At 56.0% G+C, this 23496-nt stretch overlaps 1 protein-coding gene across 1 annotated transcript in view; it reads left to right on the top strand.

The window, feature by feature from the left end:
* Window positions 1-23496, top strand: part of OTOF (otoferlin) — a 121685-nt gene that overhangs the window by 1297 nt on the left and 96892 nt on the right. The window contains exons 2-3 of the mRNA XM_054194326.1: window positions 5549-5607; window positions 20409-20497. Of these exons, the coding sequence (XP_054050301.1) occupies window positions 5549-5607; window positions 20409-20497 (148 nt within the window). The remainder of the gene's footprint in view (window positions 1-5548; window positions 5608-20408; window positions 20498-23496) is intronic.

Here is a 23496-nt window from a genome sequence, read left to right on the forward strand (position 1 = left end):
GGCGGTGGGAATGGCACCCGCCGTGAGGTGCTGCTGCCTGGTCCCTGTCGCGCCGCCGAGGCTGGCGGCCGTGCTCAGCAGCGCCTTGAGATGCAGCGCAGCGCCCGCCGCGCTCCCACCCTCTCCCGCTCCTGCCACAGCCCTCGTCCCTTTGTGGGACACCAGGACATTTCTCCAAGGCTCCCCATATTCCCACTGCCATCATCTTCCCAGGCATGAGCTGGCTCCTACGCCGTGTGGGATTGCCATCACTGTCACGCCGTCCAGGGAGGGCGACACTAACCTTCACAGCCATTTCATAGAATCACGGAATGGTTTGGGTGGGAAGGACCTTAAAGCCCACCCACTGCCACCCCCTGCCCTGGGCAGGGACACGTCCCACCAGCCCAGGTTGCTCATTTCCTTCCCCGGTGCTGAGCCGTGAGGAGCTGGGCTCCTCATGGACATTTCTTTCCCAAGGGAAAAGTTTGGTGTCGTCTTCGAGGACAGCTGGGTCAGGATTCGGAAATTTTTTTTCCTGGTAGTTTGCCGCAGTGGATTTCTGCGCAAAGAGGGGGTTTAGTTTCACACTGGGAATACAGCAGGTATCGCCCATAGCTGCCTCTTCCCCTGCTCGTCCTGCGCAGCCGTGGAGCTTTTACACTGAGAGAGGGGACATTTAGGTGAGATATTGGGAAGAAATTCTTTGGTGTGAGGGGGGTGAGCCCCTGGCCCAGGTTGCCCAGAGAAGCTGTGGCTGCCCCATCCCTGGAGGGGTTCAAGGCCAGGTTGGCCGGGGCTTGGAGCAACCTGGGCTGGTGGGAGGTGTCCCTGCCCAGGGCAGGGGGTGCCACTGGGTGGGCTTTAAGGTCCCTTCCCACCCAAAGGGTTCTATGAACATCCCAGCATGGATGGTTGGGTTTTGGTGCCATAGTCTCCAGAGGGAAGAGAAGAGTCTCCTGCCTTTCTCCAGTGCCTCTAAGTGGAACTTTAGACCCCTGCGGCATGGAGCGTGCTGACTTTCACCAGCCAGGAACCCCTCAGTGCTCCTCACAGCTACTGGCAGGTTGAGGGTTGTGCTGATACTCCTCGGTGCCCTGGTTGTCCTGGAGTTACTGAGCGTTGCAGAGGCGGATGCTCTTTGCCAGACAACCTGCCATCCATCCTCCTCCTCCCTCTCCTCACCCGCCGGCAGCACAGCCTGGGGGTTCGGGCAGAGCTCCCCAAGTGGGTGTCTGCTCATTCAGCCAAAATCATCTATTATTGCGCAAAAAGGAGTTAAAGAAAGAGTTTGACTCCGGTGCGACAGGCCGCCACGTGCGTTCCTGCAGGTGGGCAGTGCTCTGAAACGCTGCTCGACTTCAGCTTGGGTGGGAGATGAATAAATCACAACCGTGATAAAAGCGTTCCTGAGACTGACAGCAGTGTGGGATGGCTATGGAAGAATGCTGCTCCTCTCCTCCCAGGGATCCCCACACTCCCGACAGCCCCCGTGAGCCGTAGCTGCGCTATTTGGATTTTGCAGATAGGAGAAACTGAGGCACGGACTGGAGTTCCCGGTTCCGGACCCATGGGGGCAGCCAGGGAGAGGTGCCAGGTTATCCGTCTCCTGGTCTGGAAGCGGTGGGCTCTGCAGGGTGGCCAACGTCCACTCCCACCCCTGAGCATCAGGGACTCCGATGGTTTCCCGTCATGGTCTCCCACCATGGCGCTGGATTTGACTCACCAAACTCCCAGGGGATGCTCGTGCCCGGGGAGGTTGTCGGAGGGTTTAACCAACGCCATCCCTTGTCTTTATGAGCCTCCCAGTTGTTCACAGGGGATTTGGGGCTGGTTTTGAAGTTCAGTGACCCGTAAGGCACCCGTCATTCCCCAGCAGCCGCCCCACGCATGCTCCAGGCTGGCCAAAAAGGGCTCCAAAGCCCCAGATCTGTTGCCGTTGCGGTTCTCCACTTCTCCACCTCTTTGCTCTGCAGTGAAACTCAACTAGGGGTGAATTTAGGATTTTCTGCAAATAGAATCATAGATTTGCCTAGGTTGGAAGGGACCTTTCAGATCATCAAGTCCAACCATTGACCCAGCACTGCCAAAAGCCATCGCTGACCCATATCACTAAGCTAAATGCTTGCTCTTCAGGCCGGCTGCAGGGGAAGAGCAGAAAAATGGTGAATTTTCTTCAGGCTGCCCATTTTGGGGGTGCCTCGTGGCTTGCCCATAGCAGAGTTTTCACTCTTAGACCAGCCTAATTGCGTTTGTGAAGGAGAGGACTTGCGCCCTGGTGCAATTAGAGAGCTTGTCGGCTAATTGATCACAGATGGAGTTATAAAGAGCTTCTTGGCGAGGCTTCCTCTCTGAATTAGTGTGTGTAAACGAGGGAGATCATTCACGGATCCCCCCTGGAGCACCACCGGCCACTGGTGGATGATGATACCGCTGTAATGAAACATGGCTGTGGTTCTTGCTGGGTTGGGAGAGGACGGAGCAGGGAGGGTCCCACCGCGTTGGTTTATCTTAAGCCGTGCTCTTAGGAGAAATATTTCAGGCGGCAGATTGTCCCCCTTGGAATGTCTTCTCCCAGATGCTGCTTCCAACGTGTGTTGGCTTACAGCTGATTCACCCCCAGCCCGTGCACGTCTCCCCGTTGGTTTGGTCCCGTATCTACATGAGGGTGCTCTGCAGCCTCCCCTCGAGCCCACACCAAAGCTGAGCTGCTGATGTGGCTCTGGCACCCGGTGCCTGTCCCATCACCTAGGAGGCTGTGGGGTCCTAGAATCATCAAATCACACAACGGTTTGGGTGGGAAGGGACCTTAAAGGCCACCCAGTGCCACCCCCTGCCCTGGGCAGGGACACCTCCCACCAGCCCAGGTTGCTCCAAGCCCCGGCCAACCTGGCCTTGAACCCCTCCAGGGATGGGGCAGCCACAGCTTCTCTGGGCAACCTGGGCCAGGGGCTCACCCCCCTCACACTGAAGAATTTCTTCCCAATATCTCATCTCAATCTCCCCTCTTGCAGTGTAAAACCCTTCCCCCTCGTCCCATGGCTCCCCTCCCTGCTCCAGAGTCCCTCCCCAGCTTTCCTGGAGCCCCTTGAGGGACTGGCAGGGGCTGGAAGGTCTCCGCGGAGCCTTCTCTCCTCCAGGCTGAACCCCCCCAGCTCTCTCGGCCTGTCCTCCCAGCAGAGGGGCTCCAGCCCTTGGAGCATCTTCATGGCCCTACTCTTGATGGCTCCATCCCAGCAGAGGAGTGGACCCATTCCCGTTCCATGTCCCCTGTGTTGGGTGAGGAGGGGCTGGGCTGCATCCCACTCCAGCTCCCATCCCACCCCACGGAGAGCAAGGAGGGAACCGGGGGCAGCCAGTGAGGTTCATGCTTGTCCTCCACCCTCACCCCAAGTTGTCTGGCGTGAGATAGATACAGCGCTGTGCCTATATCTCCGAGAAACTCGTGCGTCCGTGGATGAAGTGTTTCATGGCAGGGAACTGGGAGGGCGGGTTGGGACACAGGATGCACCTCCTGCGTTTGCGTTACCCACGCCGGATGCAGAAAGCCTGGCAAAATGGTTTTTTTGGCTCTCCTTGTGTGATAGTTAAAGCAGAAAGGAATGAGCTCTGGGGATGGGGATCAGGATATCTCAGCCTTTGGGAAAATAAAGTCAGTGTTGACCCCGCAGCAGTAAGGGGTCCCCCGCCACCCCCGTTCCCCGACGACAGGTTGTCTGCGCAATGCTGGGCCCAAACCAGACTCACGCACTGAGGAGTTTTTAATTACCCAGGAGACAGTTTTCCTTTCTGGGAGGGAAAGCCTTGGTGTAATTCAGTGATTAAACATTAGCATTTTTATAAGTTTTCCTCCTGCAGTGTTATGAAGTGGATATTAACTAGAAATACTGATTCGGGGGGGTGTGAGGTTATCCTACCCAGAGCAGCTGAAAGCGCGGGGCAACCTTGGAGCCGGCGCTCCTTGGGAAAACCTGATTATTTCAATAACTAATGCACGTGCTGGGTGCTCTCCCTGGGATTCCCCTCCCCGGCAGCTCTTCCTCTCGTCCCGCCGACGGGGGGTTTTGAGGCTTCCTTGCCTGCTCAGGCATCGCATCCCGAGCTCCTCGTCCTCCCCGAGTGCCTGCCCCGGGGCAGTGCCGACGGAGGGATGCTGCCATCGGGGTGGGAACGGAGGGCTGCATCCCTACAGTTGGGCTCAAACATCCAGATCATCTGCTCTGTGCAGGAGCTGGGGTGGTTTTTTGGGGAGAAGCTGGTACAAAACCTCATCCCTGGGCTTAGAGCACGCTTGTGGGGGGTGTAGAGCTGTAGCCCAATGCCCCAAAGCTTGAGGAGCCCCTCTACAACCAATGTAAAAGCCACTGCAGATGCCGCCGCCATCCCCATCCCCATGCTCTGTTTCATCTGCTCTGCAATATGGGACAAGGCGTGAACACGCCAATTAAGCGCGCTCAAGAAGAACCTTCTTAATTAGCTCTTAAAGCTGGTTAATGTGGTGTTTAGTGCCGTTGTGGGGGAGCTGAAGCTGGATTCACCCGCTTGCCTGGGCTGTGTCCCCTCTGCACCCCCTTCGCAGACACACACGTGCCCGTGATGCTCTCACACCTTCGCAGACGCCTGTTCCCCGTCCCAGGCAATGCCCACAGACTGGGGTTGGACTAGATGATCCGAAAGATCCCTTCCAACCCAGGCAATTCTATGATTCTATGACTATGCTCCATCCAGGTCACCCCTCCAGACCTCAGCCCTGGGGTCTCACTGCTGCCAGTGCTGGGCAGCCCCTACCTGTGTATCCTACCCCAGCTGCCCCTCGCATCATGGAATCACAGAACGGTTTGGGTGGGAAGGGACCTTAAAGGCCACCCAGTGCCACCCCCTGCCCTGGGCAGGGACACCTCCCACCAGCCCAGGTTGCTCCAAGCCCCGGCCAACCTGGCCTTGAACCCCTCCAGGGATGGGGCAGCCACAGCTTCTCTGGGCAACCTGGGCCAGGGGCTCACCCCCCTCACACCAAAGAATTTCTTCCCAACATCTCATCTCAATCTCCCCTCTTCCAGTGTAAAACCCTTCCCCCTCGTCCCATGGCTCCCCTCCCTGCTCCAGAGTCCCTCCCCAGCTTTCCTGGAGCCCCTTGAGGGACTGGCAGGGGCTGGAAGGTCTCCGCGGAGCCTTCTCTTCTCCAGGCTGAACCCCCCCAGCTCTCTCAGCCTGTCCTCCCAGCAGAGGGGCTCCAGCCCTCGCAGCATCTCCGGGGCCTCCTCTGGCCCCGCTCCAACAGCTCCGTGTCTCTCCTGTGCCGAGGCCCCAGCGCTGGAGGCAGCACTGCAGGGGGGTCTCCCCCGAGCGCAGCAGAGGGGCAGAATCCCCCCCTCGCCCTGCTGCCCACGCTGCTGGGGATGCAGCCCAGGCTGCGGGGGGGTTTCTGGGCTGCCAGCGCACGGTGCCGGCTCATGGCCAGCTTCCCCCCCCAGCACCCCCAAGCCCATACACAGGACCCTGCACTTGACCTTGTTGGACTTCACGACGTCTCACTGCAACAAACCTGTTTTTCCTCTCCCCTCTCCAGGGCTCTCCTTCTACACCCGAGTGCTTGAGAACTGCGAGGACGAGGCCAGGTTTGACGAGGTAAGAGAAGACGCGTTTTCCTCCTGGTTTGCTTTGCTGTGGCTCCCTCTCCAGATGCACGCACCCGTTCCCCGATTGAAGGGTGTCGGCGTCTTCCGTGTCTGCTCCAGGGTTTCTCCTGGCAGGTACCAAATGGGTCTCTCCTCCGTGGTCTGGCCAGGCCTGAGGACATGGGGGTCCTGTCATGTGGGAACAGCCCTACAGCATTTCCCCTTGGGGTGATTAATTAAAAAAAAAAATAATAAAAAAATCTATGTGGTTTGCACTGAAGCTTCAGGAAAAATTGCTTTTCTCCGCTCGGCAAATCCCGCTGGGCTCTTGGCTCTCTTTTTCCTTGCTTCAGGGGGAAAAGCTCCTTGTTTCAAGTCCTCAGAGGCTCAGTTTTGGTGCTGAGCCTCCAGCCTCCCCCAGCCCGTCCGCAGCCCTCGGCCCAGAGGCCGATCGATCTGCTCTGGGTGCCCATGGGGTGATGTCCATGGGGTGGTGTCCATGGGGTGATGTGTGGGGCCTCCAGCGCTCGGCTTTGGCCTTGGAAAGGCAGGGAGAAGGCACTGAAACCCAAGTTCTGTGTGGTGTTAAAATTTTTCTTGGATTTTCTTTTCTGAAGCAGTTAGCAGGAAAAATATTCTGAGCTGATTGAAATAAGGGCACCCACACAAGCAGGGAATAGAGGTGCTGCTGAGAAGTCACATTCAGAATGGAAATGTGATTTCAAAAGGAGAATGGATGTCTCCTCTGATTGCTTTGTGTTTCTCGTAGGAGATAACCCGTTCCCAGGGGCTGGAGAATACAAGAGGCTATGAGGAATATTAAGATCTTTAAACTGTTTATCGCTTTCTAAAGCTTTTTCCACCTTTAGAAAAATAAGGTTTCATTCTGGTTCCAGGCATGGGATGGTTTTGTAGGGGGATAAATCCCGTGGTGTTCCCAGCTTGCGCACCCAGAAGCGCCCCCAGCTCCCCCTGCCCCTCTGTGTCCCTGGCACGGGTTAGTCCTTGCTCCGGGTTTTAGGGGAAAAGCTTAATCTCAGGTTCCCCTAAACTTCCAGAGAGGATGAAGGGGCAGGAGAAGCCCAGGGCTTGGGCAGGGTGGGATGTGCCACCGCTGTCCCCAGGGCTGCACGGGGCCGCTGAGGCACAGCGAGAAGGTGGCTGGAGATGTGGCTCCAACCGCGTTCCTACCAAGCTGGGGGAAGCTGCTGATGTTAATGGGATGCAGATTTCCGTAGATCTGCACACCGCAATTTGTTAGTATAATAACTGATCTGAATAACAACCACGGAGGTGTGCACCGGCGCAGCTGCCTGTATCTCCAAACCCTTTGTGATTTGAACGAGGAGATCCTTCCCTGCCGAGGCCGCAGGCTCTGCTTGCTCTCTTAGGCTTGGTGGGATGCCAGACGCCGGCTGCTCTGAGTGCTTGGTGCTGCACAGCGATCTTGGAGCATCCCAGCCAGGCTCTGAGCATCCCAGCCAGGCTCTGAGCATCCCAGCCAGGCTCTGAGCATCCCAGACAAGCCTTGAGCATCCCAGCCAGGCTCTGAGCATCCCACCCATGCTGCGAGCATCCCAGCCAAGCCTTGAGTATCCCAGCCATGCTGCGAGCATCCCACCCATGCTGCGAGCATCCCAGCCAAGCCTTGAGCATCCCAGCCAGGCTCTGAGCATCCCAGCCAAGCCTTGAGCATCCCAGCCAGGCTCTGAGCATCCCAGACAAGCCTTGAGCATCCCAGTCAGGCTCTGAGCATCCCAGACAAGCCTTGAGTATCCCAGCCAGGCTCTGAGCATCCCACCCATGCTGCGAGCATCCCAGCCAAGCCTTGAGCATCCCACCCATGCTGCGAGCATCCCAGCCAAGCCTTGAGCATCCCGGCCACGCTCTGAGCATCTCAGTCATGCTCTGAGCATCGCAGCCTTGCTCTGAACCCCCCGCAGTCCCAGGCAATGTACAGAAGAGGACAGGCATTGATCCATACCAGGAGGATGAGGATTATAGAGCTTAAAAGACAGCAGGTCTGAGAGAGCCTTGAGCCACAGGTGTATATTAGTGTGTATCATAATTTCTTCTTACTGCATCTGTGGGAACGAGCCTCAGGCTGTCCCCATCTCTCTACTCACATCATGCTTATTACAATTCCTGCTGTGAGAGCCTCATATAAACCTGGTTAAAGTCAGCCTGGCAGTATCTACACGGTGAATTGCAGCAGAGTGAGACAAGTTGCTTTGGATCAAACTTGCCCGCCTGGACCAAGCTGTGGTCTCTTCCCATCTCCTTGCACTGGGTGATAGGCTGTACCCAGCTCCCTGCTCCCCTGCGCTGCAAATACCATGATTTTTCTCATCAACCACTTGGCTCCAGCTGGAGGAAACTCCAGCCTCAATCAGAGGTCACTTTATACTGGGGACGAAGGTCAGGATGGAGTCCTGGCAGAGATGACATGAAGGTGTGCAACTGCTGGGTGCTCCTGGGCTTGGGACTTGCCAAACATGAGTAGAATCATAGAATCACAGAATCACATAATGGTTAGAATTGGAAGGGACCTTAAAGGCCACCCAGTGCCACCCCCTGCCCTGGGCAGGGACACCTCCCACCAGCCCAGGTTGCTCCAAGCCCCGGCCAACCTGGCCTTGAACCCCTCCAGGGATGGGGCAGCCACAGCTTCTCTGGGCAACCTGGGCCAGGGGCTCACCCCCCTCACACCAAAGAATTTCTTCCCAATATCTCATCCAAATCTCCCCTCTTCCAGTGTAAAACCCTTCCCCCTCGTCCCATGGCTCCCCTCCCTGCTCCAGAGTCCCTCCCCAGCTTTCCTGGAGCCCCTTGAGGGACTGGCAGGGGCTGGAAGGTCTCCGCGGAGCCTTCTCTTCTCCAGGCTGAACCCCCCCAGCTCTCTCAGCCTGTCCTCCCAGCAGAGGGGCTCCAGCCCTCCCAGCATCTCCGGGGCCTCCTCTGGCCCCGCTCCAACAGCTCCGTGTCTCTCCTGTGCCGAGGCCCCAGCGCTGGAGGCAGCACTGCAGGGGGGTCTCCCCCGAGCGCAGCAGAGGGGCGGAATCCCCCCCTCGCCCTGAGCGATTGCACCATCAGTCAGGGTTTTATCCTTGGGATCACACAAGGTCTCTGCAGCATCTTAACAGACGAGCTGAGATGTGTGTAGCTGCTCCGTGAGGCTTTCAGTTACCTAAACGTGTGCTAAAGCCAGGTCAGCCACAGCTCCTGCTGTAGCATCGTGACCTGGTACTATCCCAACTGGCCCAAAACATAATAGTTTGATGAGTTCTGATGGCACGTAGCGAAGGATGCAGAAAACACGCAGGCAAGCGTGAATTGCTGGGTTCACCTTTCCAGCTCTGCTGGGGGCTTGCTGGGAATTCAGCCCCATCTGGAAGATGAGCCTCCTGGACGGGTGGAAATGGGGAGGCTGCCGCTTGCCCTTCCCTGGGAACTGCCGGGGGCCCAGTAAGAGCGGTGGAACTGGTGGTGTGGCCCTGCCACATGCTGGGACGCTGAGTGCTGGTCCCTGCTCATGCACGGCTGGAGAGAGCTGCCCTGGGGAGGAACGGGCTGGGCTCTCGCGTAGATGCATCTTCCTCGTGGTGTGGGGCAGAGCATGAGCTGCAGCAAAAGATCATAGAATCATAGAGTGTGTGGGGTTGGAAGCGACCTCCAAAGGCCATCTCGTCCAACCCCCTGCAGCGAGCAGGGACACCTTCAACTAGAGCAGGTTGCTCAGAGCCTCATCCAGCCTGGCCTTGGATGTCTCCAGGGATGGGGCCTCCACCCCCTCTCTGGGCAACCTGGGCCAGTGTCTCACCACCCTCGGTGGAAAGAACTTCTTCCTAATGTCTGATCTAACCCTGCCCTGCTCTAGATTAAACCCTTCCCCCTCGTCCTATCGCTACGTGCCCTTGCAAACAGCCCCTCCCCAGCTTCCCTGGAGCCCCCTTCAGGGACTGGATGGCAGAGGTGCGGTCCTGGTTCCTCTTCCCCTTAAATTCAATCTCTCGTGATCTCATGCTGCTGAAGGACTCCCTGATGCAACGGCCACGGACAAGAAACCTGCCGTGAGCTGGGGAACGTGACTTGGGCTGCCCGGAGTAATTAGCTGATGAGGCTATCCGGGAAAGCACATCTTTCCCTTTGGGTGTACGCACAAGGCAAGTCGTCCTGCCATTGATAACAAGCCCGGCCGATGAATCTTATTTAATAAAATTTTATGATTGCATTACGGCAGCACTCAACTATTCCCCAGCTGTTCCCCCGCGCGGGGCTATCCCCCGGGGAGCTTTTGCAGGGAGGTGGTGGTCGTCTGTCACCCTTGTGGAGCACAAAACTCAATCATCGGGCTGCCTTCCAGATGATTCCTGGCGGCCGCAGCGGTACCAGGGGGTGCCAGCTCGCTCACGGAGAGGTGATTGCTCCACTCTACAGATTTTTGCCATTAGCTGCCAGGCGAATGGGACCACCCTTGATGCTGGTGCACTTCTCTTTCTACCAGCACTGAGCAGCTGGGTGGTAATTTGGGCAGCTAATTAGCTGTTATGGCGGTGGGCTGCCCGGCAGGACGAGGTGAACTAGAGAGGTCCATCGCTCGGAGAAGGTGCTGTGCACAGCAGACAACAGTTTTGGGGCAGACTGTGGGCCAGGAGGTTCCCAGCAGCAGGCTGGGATGTACGGCGGGTGAAAAAACTGCAGGGAAACCCTGAACGAGAAGCCTCAGGAATGACCCCATTTCATCCCGTTTTCCCTTCAAAATGGGGTGAAATGGTGACCTTGTGTCTGGGGGGTGGTTTGGATGGGGGGCACGTCTCATCCCCGGTGTGGGGAAGGTTTCTGAAGCTGAGCTGGTCTCTCCGCGAGAGGAGATGGAATGGGGTGAGGATGAGGAGGATGCTCCCTCCCTGCAGAAAATTCCCATGAGGTTCCTGTGAAGGCAGAGGGTGTTTTGCCGGCGCTAACGACGGCCCCCGCCCTCCCTCCCACCGCTTAACATTCACGAGGACCCACTACCAGGCTGAATTTGGGCTGCCCCGGTGGTTTCCATTGGTTTGGTTTCGCTCTCTTTCTTTTTGCAATTATTTTTATTCATTGCTTAGCTTAATGAATTATGCAAAGTCCGTGGTTCCCCTGAGCCCTGGGGAAGATGAGCTGCTGGCTATTCCAGAGGGAAGCCCCGGCGCTCCGGCTGTATTTTACATTATCAGGAAGGGCTGCACCGTGTCCTGCCTGCACCCCAAAGGGTTTCTTCTTGGAGGGGCTGGTCCTGCAGCTCTCCCAAAGGCACCCAGCGCAGGAGGGAAGGGGAATCCAGTGGTGGTGCTGGGCATGGAGAGCCGTGGATGGGTCCTCTACGTCTTCCTTGCCTGCATCCAGTCTCTCCTAAAGAGGCAAGGACGGGCTTAAGTGCTGCTGTCAAGAAAGCCGAGACTGAGCTGCGGCCTTGACCCGAACATCTGGAAATTCCCCTGCTGAATCAGGCTTGGAGATGACAGGCAGGAGGAGCATCCGGCCACGGGCCCCAGGTGCTGCAGAAAAAGGGGAGACGTGGCTTAAAAAATGGGTGACACGGCTTAAAAAGGGGAGAGACAGCATAAAAAGAGGTGACGTGGCTTGAAAAGGGGTGATAATGGCTAAAAAAGAGGTGATGTGGCGTAAAAAGGGGAGATGTGGCTTAAAAAGAGGTGACGTGGCTTGGAAAGGGGAGACATGGCTTGAAAAGAGGTGGCGTGGCTTAAAAAGGGGAGACATGGCTTAAAAAGGGGAGACATGGCTTAAAAAGGGGAGATGGCTTGAAAAGAGGAGACATGGCTTCAAAAGAGGTGGCGTGGCTTAAAAAGAGGTGACATGGCTTAAAGAGGGGACACATGGCTGGCAAAGATGCCCTTTCCCAGCTCCCTTAAGGCCGTCTCACTGGACGTGGCTGGCGTCCGCATTCTGCCAAGGCGTTTCTCCGCCTCGATCTCTTTTTTTTCCCCTTTCGTTAATAGAAACAGACAGAATCGACCCAGCAGAGATCACCTGCTTAGCTTTGCACGGGGCTTTTGAAAAGGCTTTTAACAATAAAACCAGCGAGGAGAATAAAGAGGCACTCGGAGACGCTGCTCCAGCTGTGCCGGGCTCTCTCCCACTCTCTCTCTCCCACATCTGGCACACAGCTGGATCAGCCCTGGTGGGGAGCGCTGCCATAGCTGTCCCCCAGGGATGGGTTTCTCCTGGTGTGTCCTGGAGCGTGAGGGGGTAGCAGGGGCTCCTCCAGCCAGCCCACTATAACACAGCCGTGTCTGGTAGCTCAGGATCTTGTTCTTCCCTTTCTGCGCACCCCTTGAGCCCTAAACGCCGACTGGTTGCCAGTTCCCACCTCTCTATTTGGTGCATTGCACTTGGCTTTCTCCCACAGCCACGTCCCCATGACCTTCCCCTACAAAAATGTGAAGCAAGAGCAAAATCGTGGAATGGTTTGGGTGGGAAGGGATCTTAAAGGCCACCCAGTGCCACCCCCTGCCCTGGGCAGGGACACCTCCCCCCAGCCCAGGTTGCTCCAAGCCCCGGCCAACCTGGCCTTGAACCCCTCCAGGGATGGGGCAGCCACAGCTTCTCTGGGCAACCTGGGCCAGGGGCTCACCCCCCTCACACCAAAGGATTTCTTCCCCATATCTCATCTCAGTCTCCCCTCTTTCAGCTCAAAGCCATCACCCCTCATCCCATCACAACAAGCCCTGCTAAAAAGTCTGTCCCCCAATTTCTTGGCAGATGATTGAGAAGGAATAAAACGGGTTTGTGGATTGCACTTTAACAGTGGTGTAGTGCTTAGACTGTGCCACGGCTGGAGGGATTCCTGGTGGATATGAGATCACCAGCACCAGGAGATCAGCCATGGAGAGCCAGGAGGGTGGGGGAATCACGTGGGTCAAATGCCCAGGATGGTGCCACCTGAATGACCCCAACTGCCTGACTTGGAAGGAGATGGAAAAGCTCCCAGGCAGCAGATCAGGGATAAGCCACCGTCCCCGGCCAGCAGCGTGCATCTCCTTGAATGTGCCCCTTGGTTAGAGGCGGAGTTAGGGTCTATCAGGACTTTGCTGTGTTTCTCGGCTGGCACCCACCCCGGCATTGCAGGGATGTTTTGCAAAACACTTGGATGTTCATCCCTCTGTAAAAATGGGCTGAAAGGTTGAGCGGAGCTTCTGCTGCTGCCAGGGGAGGAGGGACAGATGGGTGTGTTCTCAGAGACCTTCCCTGGGCTCCCTTGACACCACGGGCCATCAGCCCACCTAATTGCAGTGGATAAATGCGAAGTCTGTGGCTTTCCCCCTGCTAGCTAACCCGAGCGCTCGTGCTGAAGCAGAGTGGCCATTGTGAGCTTTTCTACTGACACAAGCCACATTTTAGCAGCAGCCCTGATGCCACCTCCTGCCTCAGGAGCCCTCGTCCATGGTCATGGTCATGGATAAATGCAGCAAAGGGCAGCCATTGAGTGCAGTCCCTTGCAAAGGTCATAGAACCATAGAATTGCCTGGGTTGGAAGGGACCTTTCAGATCACCAAGTCCAACCATCAACCCAACCCTGCCAAAGCCACCACTACCCCATGTCCCTCAGCACCACGTCTGCCTGGCTTTTCAATCCCTCCAGGGATGGCGACTCCACCACTGCCCTGGGCAGCCTCTTCCAATGCTTCACAACCCTTTCCAGGAGGAAATTGTTCCCAATATCCATCCTAAACCTCCCCTGGCACAACTTGAGGCCGTTTCCTCTTGTGCCATGGCCTGTTCCTTGGGAGAAGAGCCCGACCCCCCCTGGCTACCCCCTCCTTTCAGGGAGCTGTAGAGAGCGAGAAGGTCTCCCCTCAGCCTCCTCTTCTCCAGGCTGAACACCCCCAGCTCCCTCAGCCGCTCCTCACCAGACTTGTGCTCCAGACCCCTCACCAGCTCCGTTGCCCTTCTCTGGACACGCTCCAGCCCCTCAAGGTCTTTCTTGGCGTGAGGGGCCCAAACCTGGACACAACCCTCGAGGTGGGGCCTGCCCAGTACAGGGGGAAGGCGAGTACAGGTCGGGCTCTCCCACGACGGGCCGGGTCTGATCCAGGTGGGACGGGGCTCTGAGCAACTTGGTCGAGTTGAAGATGTCCCTGCCCATGGCAGGGGGTTGGACTAGATGGATTTCAAGGTCCCTTCCAACATAAATCATTTCTTGATTCTGTGATTGTATGAGAGGACAGAGAGGGGACCTCCATGTACACCACAACCGGAGAGCGCTTTCGGGTTGCTGGGTTTTACTGGCTTGGTGGAAAGCAGCTGGGGAAGGCAGGGGGGAGGCACTGCAGGCACTGCCGCTGAGTTGCTCCATGGGATGGTTCGTGTTCGCGCCCCGGCCCACATCACCATGCCACAGAGGGTTTCCCTTCAGCCCGGCACTCTGAATTGATGAGAGCAAGTAGTCCCTCAGGGCTCGTTATTCATTAACCCAGGAAACTTCAGTGCTAAAACATTTGTCCTCTTTCATGGCTTACGTGAAGGGCAGCTCCCTGCGAGGGTGTGGAGGGGAGGAAAACCTGTCTGCCAAGAGCGGAGGCCGTGCCAATGCTGCGCAGCTCCAGGGGGACCCGCAGCTGCCTCCATGCCAGTGAGATCCGCAGGGAATTGCAGCGAGATGCTGCCGGCCTCGGCAGAGCCTGCGTGAGGTGCTTTTAATAGGGCACCTGACTCCAGTCTCCTTTCTGGAGCACGTAGCCTGGGCTGGTGGCATGGCTTTGCCTCTCCGTGTGGGGAAGGGAGCGCTGACTTCAGCCAAGGGCAAGTACAGAATCATCGAATCACAGACTGGTTTGGGTGGGAAGGGACCTTAAAGCCCAGCCAGTGGCACCCCCTGCCCTGGGCAGGGACACCTCCCACCAGCCCAGGTTGCTCCAAGCCCCGGCCAACCTGGCCTTGAACCCCTCCAGGGATGGGGCAGCCACAGCTTCTCTGGGCAACCTGGGCCAGGGGCTCACCCCCCTCACACCAAAGAATTTCTTCCCAATAGCTCATCTCAATCTCCCCTCTTCCAGTGTAAAACCCTTCCCCCTCGTCCCACGGCTCCCCTCCCTGCTCCAGAGTCCCTCCCCAGCTTTCCTGGAGCCCCTTGAGGGACTGGCAGGGGCTGGAAGGTCTCCGCGGAGCCTTCTCTTCTCCAGGCTGAACCCCCCCAGCTCTCTCAGCCTGTCCTCCCAGCAGAGGGGCTCCAGCCCTCCCAGCATCTCCGGGGCCTCCTCTGGCCCCGCTCCAACAGCTCCGTGTCTCTCCTGTGCCGAGGCCCCAGCGCTGGAGGCAGCACTGCAGGGGGGTCTCCCCCGAGCGCAGCAGAGGGGCAGAATCCCCCCCTCGCCCTGCTGCCCACGCTGCTGGGGATGCAGCCCAGGCTGCGGGGGGGTTCTGGGCTGCCAGCGCACGGTGCTGGCTCCTGTGGAGCTTCTCACCCACCAACACCCCCAAGCCCTTCTCTCAGGGCTGCTCTCCATCCCTCCATCCCCAGCCTGGGCTGGCGCCGGGGGCTGCCCTGGAGTGGGGGCAGTTGCAGGACCCTCAGTGCATGTCCGCAGGCAGCACAGAACAACATCTAAAAAGCCAAATGACAGCCTTTAGGTAGCACCTCAGCTTGGTGGGAGCAGGTAGGGCAAAGCCTGGGGAGCTGAAGCCCGTCAGTTCCCAGCAGAAGTACGGCGCAAATGTTTCTCGCTGAAGGCAGTCAGCTGTGGAAACCACTTCTCTGGAAGTGTAATTAAATGTTGTTGCTTGAATTCTGGGATGTCTTTTTTTAACTCTTTCGCTGTTAAAAAACATGTTCCGACTGAGCTACAAGGTATAGATGTGTCGGATTTAGGAGCTTTTGAGTGAAACATGAAAATCTGTGGATTGGGTTGTTTATGAGGTCAGGCAGAGCGAATGTAATAATCTTTCCCGGGTTTAAAAGACGGTGATGATGATGATGATGATGATGATGATGATGGTGGTGGTGATAATTAATTATCTGTCTTAGGAGGGAAAGCGTATCACCCAGTTCCTTTGAGCCGCTCTTTTCTGCGGCGGCCGAGGTGCCTGTAACTCAGAGCGATGAGCACAGAGATCTGCATTTTCGTTTCGCCACCAGGCGACTTTGCCACTGTCAGACCTCCACCCGCAAAGTGCTCGGCGTGGTCTGGGCGCTGCAGACCCACCACCCGCCTCTCCAAAACGCTCAAAATCAAAGGGCAGGCAGAGAAGCTGAGGACAGCCTCGGGGGGAGCAATGTCTGGGGATTCAGTAGCGCACGGGAGGGCACGTTTATTAAACGAAGGGAGCGAAAAAAAAATTTGTAAAACTCCTGACTAGGTGCCACGAGTCAGTTTGAGTGGTTTTCCACACACAGGGATAAAACCAGGAGACCGGGGGTGACTGGGCAGACCAGGAGAGCTCGGGCCGTGGGCTGGGGAACACGGCGCGGGCGTTTGTTCGTAGCCTGGAGGTCTGGGTGCCCAGTCCTTGTCCTGTTAGTCGATTTTTTCGGGGGCGGGGGGGCAGGATTTTGGACAGCTTTCAGAGCCAGGGTGCCCTCCTTCAATCTGAGGCATAGAGTCATGGCTGGGTAGTCTGCCCAGAAGGGAGTGTGACCCCCTCCCAAAGGCGAGCCACGGCTCGGTTTGTACCCGGGACGTGCCAGAGGTTCTCCAATGATGGAGAGCCCAGACGAGGGGTGTTGATTTAGGTAGGCAACCTCTGAGCATCTAAGTCAGGGTGGAGGAATCCCAACCCTGATTTTTAAGCCCCAAACCAAGAGCATCTGCATTCTGAGGAGGCCTTCTGGCTCTCTACAGCTCCCTGAAAGGAGGGGGTAGCCAGGGGGGGTCGGGCTCTTCTCCCAAGGAACAGGCCCTGGCACAAGAGGAAACGGCCTCAAGCTGTGCCAGGGGAGGTTTAGGATGGATATTGGGAACAATTTCCTCCTGGAAAGGGTTGTGAAGCATTGGAAGAGGCTGCCCAGGGCAGTGGTGGAGTCGCCATCCCTGGAGGGATTGAAAAGCCGGGCAGACGTGGTGCTGAGGGACGTGGCAGTGTGGTCAATGGTTGGACTCGATGGTCTGAAAGGTCCCTTCCAACCAGAACAATTCTATGGTTCTGTGATTCTGTGTCCTACATGATTCAGCCAAATCCAGGGGATCTATAGCAGAAGTCAGATCTGATCCCCGTTCCAAAGCCCAGCGCCAAGAAACCAGGGACTACACCATGAAGGGCTAATTCCTGATGGTGGAAAGTGGTACCCTGCGTTGCATTCCCCAGGATTTTTCAGCAAAACCCCAAGTGCTTGAAGCAAATTGCATTAGTGGCTCTGGACAGGAGGGTCCCTCTGGAGCTGGAGGTGTACAAGGAGCGCTCCCGGGGTGGTGGGGCACGTCGCAGAGCACGGCAGATGGACCGTGCTCCTCCACGCCACACACCGCTTTCTTCCCCCCCGGGGTTTGCTGCTGATGGGCTGCGGCGTGAACATCCCTGGATGAGCTTCTCGGTGCGGAAAGCTTTCAGCAAAGCTGTTCAGCGGGGATGCGGGGAGGCTTTCTAGGCCACCACGCTTTCCAAATGTGTTATTTTGCTGCCTGGAAAACCTCTAATCACGGAATCACGGAATCTTCAGAGTTGGAAGGGACCTCTAGAGATCATCTAGTCCAACTCCCCTGCTAGAGCAGGATTGCCCAGAGCACATCCCTCAGGGCTGCATCCAGGCGGGTCTTGAAAATCTCCAGAGAAGGGGACTCCACACCCTCCCTGGGCAGCCTGTTCCAGTGCTCTGTCACCCTCACTGTAAAGAAGTTTTTCCGTGTATTTGAACGGAACTTCCTATGTTCTAGCTTGTGCCCATTGCCCCTTGTCCTGTCGCTGGGAACCATTGAAAAGAGCCTGGCTCCGTCCTCCTTAAACCCACCCTTTAGGTACTTGTAAACATTAATCAGGTCCCCCCTCAACCTTCTCTTTTCCAGGCTAAAGAGTCCCAGCTCTTTCAGCCTTTCCTCATAAGGGAGGTGCTCCAGTCCCATAATCATCTTGGTTGCCCTTCGCTGGACTCGCTCCAGTAGTTCCCTGTCCCTCTTGAACTGGGGAGCCCAGAACTGGACACAGTACTCCAGTTGTGGCCTCACCAGTGCAGAGTAGAGGGGGAGAATGACCTCCCTCGACCTACTGGCCACAGTCTTCCCTATGCAGCCCAGGATGCCATTGGCCTTCTTGGCGACAAGGGCACACTGCTGGCTCATGGATAATTTGCTGTCTACCAGGACCCCCAGGTCCTTCTCCTCAGAGCTGCTTCCCAGCATGTCCGCCCCTAACCTATACTGGTGTTTGGCATTCTTCCTTCCCAGGTGCAGGACCCTACACTTGCTTTTGTTGAACCTCATTAGGTTCTTCTCTGCCCAGCTCTCCAGCCTGTCCAGGTCACGCTGGATGGCAGCACGGCCCTCTGGAGTGTCGGCCACCCCTCCCAGCTTGGTATCATCAGCAAACTTGCTGAGGATACACTCTGTCCCCTCATCTAGGTCATTAATGAATATATTGAACATATAGAATCGAGAAGGGGGTGAGTGCACATCGTTATTTCGGTACCTTATCTTGGTAGCCACACTTGGGATGTGGGGGTCTGCTCATGGTTGGACTCAATGATCTTAAAAGTCTTTTCCAACCTAAACAATTCTATGATTCTATGATTAGAGAGGGCCGAACTGTAGAGCAAGGACTTGGAAACACAGAAAAGTTAGTGTTGGAAGGGACCTTAAAGGCCACCCAGTGGCACCCCCTGCCCTGGGCAGGGACATCTCCCACCAGCCCAGGTTGCTCCAAGCCCCGGCCAACCTGGCCTTGAACCCCTCCAGGGATGGGGCAGCCACAGCTTCTCTGGGCAACCTGGGCCAGGGGCTCACCCCCCTCACACCAAAGAATTTCTTCCCAATAGCTCATCTCAATCTCCCCTCTTCCAGTGTAAAACCCTTCCCCCTTGTCCCACGGCTCCCCTCCCTGCTCCAGAGTCCCTCCCCAGCTTTCCTGGAGCCCCTTGAGGGACTGGCAGGGGCTGGAAGGTCTCCGCGGAGCCTTCTCTTCTCCAGGCTGAACCCCCCCAGCTCTCTCAGCCTGTCCTCCCAGCAGAGGGGCTCCACGAAGTCCCACCTGTGCTCGGTGCTGTCCGTACCCAGAGAGCAAGAGACAGCCCCTGTCCTCCCTCCTGTAGCCCAAGGATGGGCGTCAGAGTTACCCCAGTGTTTTTGTGACAGATGCAGCAATGACCACTCATTTCAGTTCCTCCCCCAGATTTGGTCCATGGGCAAACAAGTCCCTGCTCATGGTGGGCAGTTGGACTAGATGGCCTTTGAAGGTCCCTTCCCACCCAAACCATTCTGTGATTCTATGATCCAGGCAGAAATCATATCCCATGCACTTTCTGTCTCCATCTCAGAAGCAACCAAAGGTCCTGAGCATCTTGTCCCATAGTGAAGTACCACTTCTGTTAAAAGTGAAGAGTTTCTCTTGAGAAGGTCTAAGTTCTGGTCTCTTTGGCCAGCTCTGGGCAGACCCTGGGAACATCACCTCCTGCTTCGAGGCAGGATGGAGAGTCCTCTGCCCAGATGAAGCTGCAGATAATAGATAGGACCAGTTTAACATCCTGAACATTGTGGGAGGTTGACGGGCTGCTGCTGTGCTTGTGACATGGTGGGCTCCGTCCCCTTCACCAATGTGTCTGAAGGCTGTGGTGGAGAGGAGAACCTGGGCCAGGAGCACCGGGCTGATGAATCTCTACCTGCACGTGTTGAGGAGCCCTGAACAGTCAGGGTAGGACAACTTCTCAGGCCAGAGAGGCATGGTGACGGCAGGAGGGGACAGGCAGCTGTAATTAGCGTTGGGATTGCTGGTTGTGTTTATCAACCTAGCGCCGGCTGGCGGGGCAGCAAAGCAAGGGGCAGGAGCGAGCAGGGAGCGGTGCTCACGCCGGTGGGGCAGGGCTGAGTTCCATCCCCACGATGGGGAGCCCAGAGTAAATCCAGCTGCGGAATGCTGGACCGTAAGCAAAAATATACCACTGTCGTGAGGCCATTTCTAGTTTTCTTATGTATTTCATGATTTTATTTTTTTTTTTCATTTGCTTCCTTGACTCACTCAGCAGAAAACGTAAAAATAGCTTAAAAATGAGTGTTGGCGTATTTCTGAAGAGTCACTAATTCCTTCCCGTGAAGTTGCTTGGCCAGCATTTTCCTTTCAAGACCCTGCGGGCGGTCCTGCCGCTCCTGCGGGCGATGGAGGGCTCAGCCGCGGCGCCGTCCCATCCCGCGACGCCCCCGGAGCAGCTTGGCCACGGGGTGTGCTTGGCCTGGGGAGGCCACAGGAGACCCCCGCCTCGGAACACTGAAGGCGGCGCAGGCGGTTTAGCCTGGCAGATGGGCTTTTTGCCTTGGCAAGCAAAAAAAACCCCACAAACGCAAGTGATTTTTATATATATTTTTGTATATGTATAGATGTATAAATGTAAAACATGTATATGTATATAATGTATGTATAGAAATTTATACAACGAGTATTAATATTCATACTATATATATAAAATATTTGGCACCGAGGCACATTCTTCATGAGACCCCTGTAAAACAGCCCTGCCTGCCTTTTTGCTGGGAAAAAGTTGGGCTAGTTAGCCCTTTTTTCATGGTCATCTGGCTACTTAGACTAGCTAGCCTTCTTCCACGGTCATCTCAGCTCCATCCGTGGCCTCTGAAACAGCTCCAAGAAACAAGCCTGACGTCTCCCTCCATTCTTTCTCCGCAGACCTTCCGCTGGCCGGTGGCAAGCAATATCGATGGGAACGAGATCCTGGAGATCCAGGTGTTCAACTACAGCAAAGTCTTCACCAACAGGTGAGAGCGTGGTCTGTCCTTCCCTCCCACCGCCCCACCAGGTCCTCCCCGGTGGGAAGAGGGAGCTCCTGCTTGAGCTGGAGCCACAGCCCCGTTTGCCGAGGAGGCTGGAGGGTGAGGAAGAACGGCGGCAGTGTCTCCTGGGAAGGGCAAGGAAGCTGAGATGCCACGTGCGAGGTTGCCAGCCACCAGCTGGTGGTCAGGGCTGTGTCTACGCCACGGTTCTTCCGAGGTGCTGCCGTTTGGTTCAACGCACTTTGCATGTGTTTAAGAGAAACTGAAGTCTTTTGGTTAATTACCAAGGTGGAAGTTGATACCTAAGTGCAGTTCCCCGGCTCTTGCAAATTCTGCGAGTGTTTATTTATCTTATTCTTGCAATTTTTTTCTCACATAGAAACTACGCTGGTTGCCAGGACTTAGGTATTACATGCGATGTCAGGAACATTCTTTAAGGTTTCTGACAGTCTGAGCTTTGCCCCCACATTAATAAGGAACACGGGAGAAGGAAAGTTTGTCTGTCCCTTCTGTCAGCCTCAGTGTGTCTCATACCTTTGTCCATGCTGTCGTTGCAAAAATATGGGAGCATTTCAGAAAAGCATGAAGTGGTGCATGGGAATTGTCCTACAGAACATTTACACTGACATTAAAGAGAGGAAAGGAAAACAAGAGCCCAGGAAGGGCACTTGCTTGTGGTTGGGTGTTGCAATAATATTTGAAATCCAGTGTCTTCCCCAGCTGGAGCTCAGCAGGGTCTCCTCACCATCTCCCAGGCACGTGTTCATGCAAAACCTTCCTTTAGAGCTGAAAAAATGAGGAGACAGACAGATGGCGTGCAGGGCAGGCATGCTGAATAGGCGTGATTTAAATAAAAATTTAAAAAAATACAAAGAAAAAACGCAAACGGAACAAAAAACCCAAACAACAAACGGAGAAAAAAAAAAATTATCTGCCTTTGTTTTGCTTTTAAGTAGGAGCTTGAGTAGCAGAAGGAGACTTGACAAAACTTGGTTTATTCCTTTGCTGGCTGGGAGGAGAAAGGCAAGGAGCCCCCAGAGGGTCCCAGCCCAGGTGGGTGCGTTGGGTGGGGGATGAGCAGCAGATCCAGGCAGAAGAGTGGCCCAGGGCTGGTGGGGACACCTCAGCTCCGCCACAGGAGCCATACGTAGTACAGGTCACTTGGAGCTGTGTTCGGACCACCCCCTGCAGGCACCCCCATTGAGACAGTGCAGTTGTGGTGGTCGGTAGGTTCCTGAGTGATGGGCAGATGGAACAGGAGACCTGAATCGTTTCTGCAGCCCCCAGCTGTCCCAGGGTCCGTGTGAGAAGGGATTCCTCGGGGGCTGTGGGCAGCAGACGGGCGATGGGAGCCTGAGATGGATGGATGCAGACGTGGAGATCCACCTCCTTCCCCAGCCAGCATCAGCTCCAGCCTCTGGAACCTGCTCTCCATGTTGCACCCATGACAGCCGTGTTTTTTCTTTGGATGCTCCTTCCATCCCTTCCTTCACCTTCTACTCCCCCGGTGCAGCCTGGCCACTGCCACGCATTTGCAGAGGCTTAGTGCAGCCGGCAGCTGGACGACGTGAAGGGGCAGAGCATCCCTCCATCCACGATGGCCGGGAGCTTCGGAGCTCCCCGAAGGGAATGAAAACACGCCAACTGAATCAGACGGTTTTGCCCTAACAAACTGCACGTCAGGATGTACCCAGTTTCCCTCTGGACAGCAATTCTGCGTGCTCTGCACACAAAGCAGCAAGCCCTTCTCTCTCTCTACCTGTCTTAAAACCTGGGGAAAAAAAAATCCACTTCAAAGATGCGATAAAAAGGAGAAAGCGGTGTTTTTCTGTGTCTGGAAATGCAGAACCGTCCCTGTCCCTCCATGGAACTGGGAACTGGAGAGGCCAGGGCTCACCAGCAGGTTGCACCGATTAGAGGCTGAGGAAGTGGCCACTTGGGTAATCCCTTCCACCTTCAAGGTGACCAAAGTCTCTTTCTTAGAAATTTCCAAATACCCAACACAAAATAAATATCCAGTTAGTTCAGCCGAATTGCTTGAAGTGCCTTTTTTTTCCATTGGTGGGCCGCACGTGCGGCTGTATCAGCTAGCCAAGAGCCACTTCTACTTCCAGGATGCCCTTCTCTTTTCCCATTTTCGTCACTTTGGACATTTTCCTCAGTTTGCCTTTGACCCGTGAGGGCCTGGGCTGCCGCAGAGGAGCAGCAGTAGCTGGTGGTGCAGGGGAGCAGGCTGCAGCCTGGGATGAAGCCTTCATCTCTTTATCGTCCACTGTGATCTGAGCTCGTTCAACCGATGTTTGTGTGCTGCAACCCCACCTTCAACAGGGGACTGAGCACAGAATCACTGGATCACAGACCAGCAGGGGTTGGCAGGGCCCTCTGGAGATCATCCCGTCCAACCCCCGGCCAGAGCAGGGTCACCCAGAGCAGGTGGCACAGGAACGCGTCCAGGCGGGGTTGGAATGTCTCCAGAGACGGAGACTCCCCCACCTCTCTGGGCAGCCTGTGCCAGGGCTCTGCCACCCTCACAGCAAAGAAGTTCCTCCTCGTGTTGAGATGGAACTTCCCATGGTCAAGTTTGAACCCCTTGTCCTGTCCCCATCCTCCTGACACCCCCCCCTTTCAGTATTTATAAGCGTTGATAAGGTCCCCCCTCAGTCCTCTTTTTTCCAGACTGAGGAGACTCAAATCCTTCAGCCTTTCTTCCTAAGAGAGGTGTTCCAGTCCCCTCATCATCTTCGTAGGCCTGCCATTAACTTGATTTCTTACCGTTAAGGGATTGCCAGATCTGCCGTGAGCAGGAATCTGGTTCCAACACCCCATGAGAATCAGCTTCTTCCATCAATTTAGTCCCTCCTCAGTACAAAGAACCCACCCACATGCTGTGGGTCTTGTCCCAGGGACCCAGGAGTCTAAGCTGCGGCAGCTGGGCTCCCCCATCACGGTGTCTACGGCCCATGAAACCAGGAGCATCTCTGCCC

This window comes from Rissa tridactyla, chromosome 3, assembly GCF_028500815.1.
Source record: "Rissa tridactyla isolate bRisTri1 chromosome 3, bRisTri1.patW.cur.20221130, whole genome shotgun sequence".
Taxonomy (NCBI): domain Eukaryota; kingdom Metazoa; phylum Chordata; class Aves; order Charadriiformes; family Laridae; genus Rissa; species Rissa tridactyla.